At 58.3% G+C, this 6,032-nt stretch overlaps 1 protein-coding gene across 1 annotated transcript in view; it reads left to right on the top strand.

The window, feature by feature from the left end:
• The first annotated feature begins 1,412 nt into the window (after nucleotides 1-1,412).
• Nucleotides 1,413-6,032, top strand: part of DUSP8 (dual specificity phosphatase 8) — an 8,479-nt gene continuing 3,859 nt past the window's right edge. Inside the window, exons 1-4 of the mRNA XM_069107337.1 lie at nucleotides 1,413-1,565; nucleotides 1,880-1,960; nucleotides 4,926-5,183; nucleotides 5,718-5,877. Coding sequence (XP_068963438.1) covers nucleotides 1,413-1,565; nucleotides 1,880-1,960; nucleotides 4,926-5,183; nucleotides 5,718-5,877 — 652 coding nt within the window. The remainder of the gene's footprint in view (nucleotides 1,566-1,879; nucleotides 1,961-4,925; nucleotides 5,184-5,717; nucleotides 5,878-6,032) is intronic.

Genomic DNA, 6,032 nt, shown 5'->3' with positions numbered 1-6,032 from the left:
ATTAGTCTATAGGGACGCTGCTATGCCCTCTCACCACCTTCCCCCCCACGGGGACTCTGCTATGTCTCCCCCAATTCTCCTCCCCAAGTCTGGACTCACAAGTCCGTCCCCATGATAGACATGTCACTACCTCTGGGATCCCTGGTCCTTGGAGCTTTGTCCACATTTGATGGGATACTTCCTAGGTTATCAAACTAGTTATTGGTAAAAATGTCCAGTAGTGCAGGGTTATCTCAGGGCCCCAAGCATTCTGCTGGAGACCTCCGCTGGGGGGCCATTGCCCACCCTTGGAGTCTACCTAGTCAGTCAACAGGCATTAAGTAATTTAATTTAATAAAATTAATAATAAATGAATTTCTTAATTTATGCACCTACTGTGTGCCAGGCCAAACCCTGCAGGGGTCCTGGCCTCCAGGGGCTCCCAGTCTAATGGGGAGACACTGCTAGAAATGAGGCACACACCATGGATAGGGGAGAGGGAAGGCGCTAGTAGCGGCTGGGGACCAAAGAAAGCGCATCTGGAGGCAAGTCCTGAAGGAAGCCAGGACAGATGCCCAGAGTCAGGAAACAGGAGGTGACAAGGTGCTTGGGATCGATTGGCTCTGAGCCTGAATCCATTTCCCCTTAACTAGCATTTATTAGGCACCCCCTATGTGCTCGGTGGGGCTGCTAGGGGGCACCACAGCGTGCACAGCACCCAGCCCAGAGTCAGGAAGACTCATCCTCCTGAGTTCAAATGGGGCCTCAGACACTCACTAACTGGGTGACCTTGGGCAAGTCCCTTCACTCTGCCTCAGTTTGCTCTTCTGTAAAATGTGCTGGAGAAGGAAATGGCATACCACTCCAGTGTCTCTGCCAAGTAGACCCCAATAGGGCCATAGAGTCAGACATGACCCTGCCACAGGGTGCCAGCCACAGCATAGGATGATTGCGTCCTGGGGAAGACCAGCAGAATGACCACATGTAGAAGAGGGGGACCCTGGAGGGTGGGGGTGGCTCAGGACTTCGGTCCAGCCCACAGCCTCAGCATAGCCCCATGGAGAGCCCCCAAGGTGTGGGGCAGCCTTTGCCTAGGCTGGGAAAGGCTGCTTCTCCCTGCCTAGCAAGGGAGGGAGGGAGTGTGGTCCAGCAGGATCCATCCCCAACAGGTTTTGGGGAGAACTCCAGAGCAGAGGCTGTTGGGGGAAGCTGAGCCACCTAGGGGCAGCTGGGAGCCTCAGAGCTTTAAGGCATGGGTGAAAGGGAGAGCCGTTACGGGGGGCTTGGGCTGCGCAGCCCCCAGCACCTGGTGATCAGCCCTGAGCCTCTGGTTCCAGAAATGCCAGCAGCAAAGGAGGTTCTGTCCCTTTAAGCTGGCTCAGGGTCCCAGAACCATGGGAGGCCCTGCTGCATGTCTGTGTGCTGAGTAAGGAATGTGGGGCTGCGTGCCTGAGCTGTTAGCTCGGCAGGCTCCTCTCCTTTCCACTGTCCCGGCAGCCCTGATCTCACTGGGGCTGGCCAGTGCGGTGCTGGTGGCCATCCTGGGACCTAGCAGACTCCTGTCCGGCTCGGCCCATGGCAGCCAGGTGGGAGACAGCAGCTGGAAAGTTCAATGCCTGGATGCCCTGGGACCATGCTGGCACCCCCCCAACTCCCCCTGGTGCCGGAACTGGACCAGGGTTCTTAGAGGCAGAAGGAGCGTAGGGAGTGATAAGGAGGTGGGTATGGGGTCAGGCTGCACACGGGAGGGGGCGATGTGGGCCTGCCTGCCAGAGGCCCAAAGCACGGGGGGCAGAGGTTAGCAGTGCCTTCTCAGGAGCTGGGCAGGGAACGCTTCCAGCCTGCCCCAACTCCAAGGCAATTTTCTCAGCACCCTGCCCCCAGTTTGGGCCTCCCCCAGGACAACTTCTCCAAGGCCCTGGGCATGGGCACAGATACCCCCCACATCTACACACACACATTCGTGCTCTGGGAGGTGCCGGTGGGGCCCTGGCAGAGGCCAGCAGGGGGAAGGGGGAACAGGTGGGCCAGGGCTCTGACCTGCATAACTTCCTGCTGTGGTCAGTGGCTGGCAGCTGCCAGTGTGACCCACCCCTCTTTACTTAGACCACGTCCTCTTGTTCCCAGGCATATGTGGGGAGGGTGGCTGTGTATGCGTCTGACGTGTAGTGCTCACACACACACACACACACACACACACACACACACACACACTCTCACCTTCTCACCTTCTCCCTAGCCTTCAGAGGGCAGCAGGTCAGTGGGCAGGGGCCTGGAGAACCTGGGGACAGCCCAGGTCTGAAGGTAGACATTGTGAGTCTGGCTGGCATAGGGGAGTCAAGGCAGGCTTCCCTGGAAAGAAGGCAGGGGAGCCAGGCCCACAAGTTCAGCTCCCAGCTGGCTGGGACAGCCACAGGACAGGATGGTGGGGGCCTAGGGGCATTCCAGGCCCATGAGCAAAGCTCTGGAGGTGGAAAAGCATTGGGAAGGCCTCAGGAAATGGAGCTGTTCAGGGGGGTGTGGAGGAAGGGCTGTTGGGACATGATGGAGCCTTGAATGTCAGGCTGCCCTCGTTGCTGGCTTTCCTGCAGGTCCAGGAGGATTGTGGGATCAGATCTATGCTCTGGCCTGGGCAGCTGGGCCCCAAAGCCCTGGCAGCCCTGCCACCCCTACCAATCAGGGGTCAGCTCTCAGGAGGATGGAATCTGGTCTCAGGGCTTCAAGAGAGTGTTTCGAGCCCTCCATCAGCTCCATCCCTGATGGAGACCCCCACCCCCTGTGCTTGTCAAGTGGGGTTCCCACCAGGTTGGGAGATGCCCATCTGGGCTAAAGCCTTTTCTTGAAATTCCTGCCCGCGGCACCCAGTTTGGCCCCTGAGGCTAAGCCCAAGTCTGTCCTTCGAAGACGGCTCTCACATCCTCCCTCCTGCCTCTCCTGTTGGGAGTCAAGCCTTGGGCCAGGATCCCTGGTGGATTCTGAGTGAGGAGCTGCCTTCCTGGCTTCCCCCAGAACTGGATCCCTGTCCTCCAAGGTGAGGCCATCAGGAATCAGAAATGATGCCTCTTCCCTCTTCTTCCCCAGTGTCCTGCCTCTCACTACAGCCCAGACCATGATGCCAAGCCCTCTCCCCAGCCCTGTACTTTGGGAAGCTTAGTGTTGGCAGTGCCAGCCCCCTTCTCTGTGCGAGGCACTCCATCCTTCCAGTCACCCAGGCTGGCATCCGCAGGGCCGTCCTTGCCTTTCCCTTCCCCCGCACTTCTCATTCACAGTCTAACCTCATTCATTCCACCCTGGCGGCTCCCCATCCGCCCTCCTGTCCACATCCGACCCTGGGTCAGCCCTTCCCTTCTCTCACACAGCCTGGGCTTGGGATGGCCTACCTGCCCTTGCTTCCTCATATCTGCCCTGCTCCGCTCAGGTGCTGAGATCCCGAAACCTGGCTGTGGCAATGAGATGCAGGGCTCCAAGGAAAAGAATATTTTAATGCTTGTATTTCAATGTACTGCATTTCCTTTTAAATTTTCCTCTAATTTTTAGTGAATGTTTTCTTTCCCTCTCATCCTCCCCAGAGAAAGAGAAAGAAGGGAGGAAACTCTTATCAGTAGACGTATAGAGTGTCTGTGCTCTTGGGCACTGGCCACGTCCACAGCTGCGCATCTCTTCAGGCCCCCACTGGTGGCCTCTCTAGACACTGCTGTGCTGGTCAGCCAAGGCTGCAACTTGTCTTTCCCATGGTCTTGATGTTGGGTCAGCCCTCCCGGTCCTGCGTCTGCCCATCCAAGCCCTCCTGGGCTTTGGTGCTGCTTTGGCATGGAAGCATTCCATCCCACGCCTGAGCAGAACTCATCCAACTGTGCGCCTTGGCCCCCAGGCCTCGGCCAGCCCTGCAAGGGCAGCCAGCAGCACTTTGTACACACAAGACCTTTGATTTCCTCTGGAGTTTTAGTTTGTGCACCAAAAACTAGATTCAGCAACAGGGTTTCTAGGCATCACCAGACAGAGGTCTGTGGGGCCAAGGATCCCTGCACTGGGGTCAGAGACCAAGGCCTCCATTCGGTATTCCAGGCCTTCCCCCCATTCCAGAACCCCTTGCCCATTCCAGGCCCTTCACTCATTCCAGGCCCCCCCCCATTCCAGGCCTTCTCCCCGTTCCAGACCTCCACCACCCATTCCAGGCCTTCTCCCCACTCATTCCAGGCCCCCCATCCATTCCAGGTCTAGACACAGATAGACTCACACATCACACACACACTCAGACACACACATAGACATACACTTACAAACACGCACACACATACATGCAGCGTTTAAGAGTCTCATCTTCTAACCGTATCCCAAGCACCTGGCACAGGGCTTTGACAGCTCAGAGGCTTCCCCTCAATGTTGGCTGGACCTGACCAAAGTCACATAAGGAGAAGAGACCCCAGCTGGACGGGCTGTGCCCATAACATGCTATTTACACACGATGCTCACAGGCTTCACCGTGGCGTGTGTACCCTTCCTTGGGCCCTGGGCTGCATGCCCTCAGCTGGCTCCCAGGGCTGGACCTGGGGCAGGGCTAGGGTAAACTATGCTGGGGGCCAGTTGCAGCTGGGGATGTGATTCCCTGGGGCCTCCTAGGCACCTGACCCTCACAGCCCTGGCAAAGGCTCCCAGATGGGGAGGGAAGGCCAGAATATATTGGGGGTGGGGGATGCTGGGAGCCATGCTTCCTCCAGTGCCTGGGGTGGCTGGGCCAAGGGCGTAGGCAGCCCTACAGCTGCAGTAGCCGTGAGGGATGAGAGCGATGCCTGCTCTTGCCCTGGCTGTCCCAGCTGCTGTGACTTCCGCTCCGTCCGTCGTCACTCTGAAGCATGCTGGGCCCCCTAATTATCCAGGTGGGGGGAGGGGCTATAAATCTGCCCCGGAACAGGCCCTGTCCAGAGTAGCTGGAGGTTCTGGTTCAGCCTGGGGAGAGGGGTGATGGGCACCCCTGGCACAGGGGCAGGCGTCACTCATCATCCACCCCCTCTAACCATTGGGCTCTCCCATCCACAGGAGGCTTTGCTGCCTTCTCCTCCTGCTTCCCTGGCCTCTGCGAGGGGAAAGCAGCAGCCAACCTGCCTGTGAGCCTCTCCCAGCCTTGCCTGCCTGTGGCCAGTGTGGCCCTGACCCGCATCCTCCCTCACCTCTACCTGGGCTCCCAGAAGGATGTCCTTAATCAGGTGGGTGTGGGTCCCTCCCAGGCAGGAGGTGGGGGAAGGGGGGCAGGGCCCAGCCCTCACCAGCGGCCCAGTATCATCAATGGCAAGAGCTGGGATTTCTGTAGCTCCTGTAGGTTTGCAAAGCCGTGGACGTGTTATCTCCTTTGATTCTCATGACAGCCCTGGAAGTCATGGTTATTATTCCCATTTTACAGATGAGGAACTGAGGCGATGATTTGCCCAGAGTCCGCAGCCAGTAGATAGATGCCTCTGGTATGTCCAGGCCTAGTCATGTCCACTGGACGCCAGCAGGGCTTCTGGGAGACTTTGATGAGCCCCCAACCCCCCACCGAGGCAGCATGCTCATGGGCTGGAGCCAGCTGCTTTGGCTTACCCTCCTCAGGCCTCCCACTGGCCGGGAGGCGGGGTGGTCTCGGGCTCTGCCGTCTCCTGCCTTTCTTTATCACCCTGTTCCCCACTGTGAGCTCCAGTTTCTTCATCTATAAGCCAAGGGACCTGATGGGCCCTCCTTGAGACTTTGCTCTGCCCATGCAGGACCTGATGACCCGGAATGGGATAAGCTACGTTCTCAATGCAAGTAACTCCTGCCCGAAGCCAGACTTCATCTGTGAGAGCCGCTTCATGCGCATCCCCGTGAATGACAGCTACTGTGAAAAGCTGCTGCCCTGGCTCGACAAGTCCATTGAGTTTATAGGTGAGGGGGTGGAGGGAGGCTGAGGATCCTGGCCTCAAGGTTACAGGGCAGTGGGGAGGGGGCCAGGGAGGCAGCAAGGGTGTATGGCAGGGGCAGGAGAGGCAGCCAGGGTGCCCAGGAGGGGCCGGGGAGGCAGCAAGGGCGTATGGGAGGGG

This window comes from Petaurus breviceps, unplaced genomic scaffold (genome assembly GCF_028583685.1).
Source record: "Petaurus breviceps papuanus isolate PSGF00001 unplaced genomic scaffold, PetGlider_PUasm1.0 89917, whole genome shotgun sequence".
Classification (NCBI taxonomy): Eukaryota; Metazoa; Chordata; class Mammalia; order Diprotodontia; family Petauridae; genus Petaurus; species Petaurus breviceps.
The sequence above is the reverse complement of the archived record's forward strand: the minus strand, read 5'-3'. Positions and strand labels throughout refer to the sequence as shown.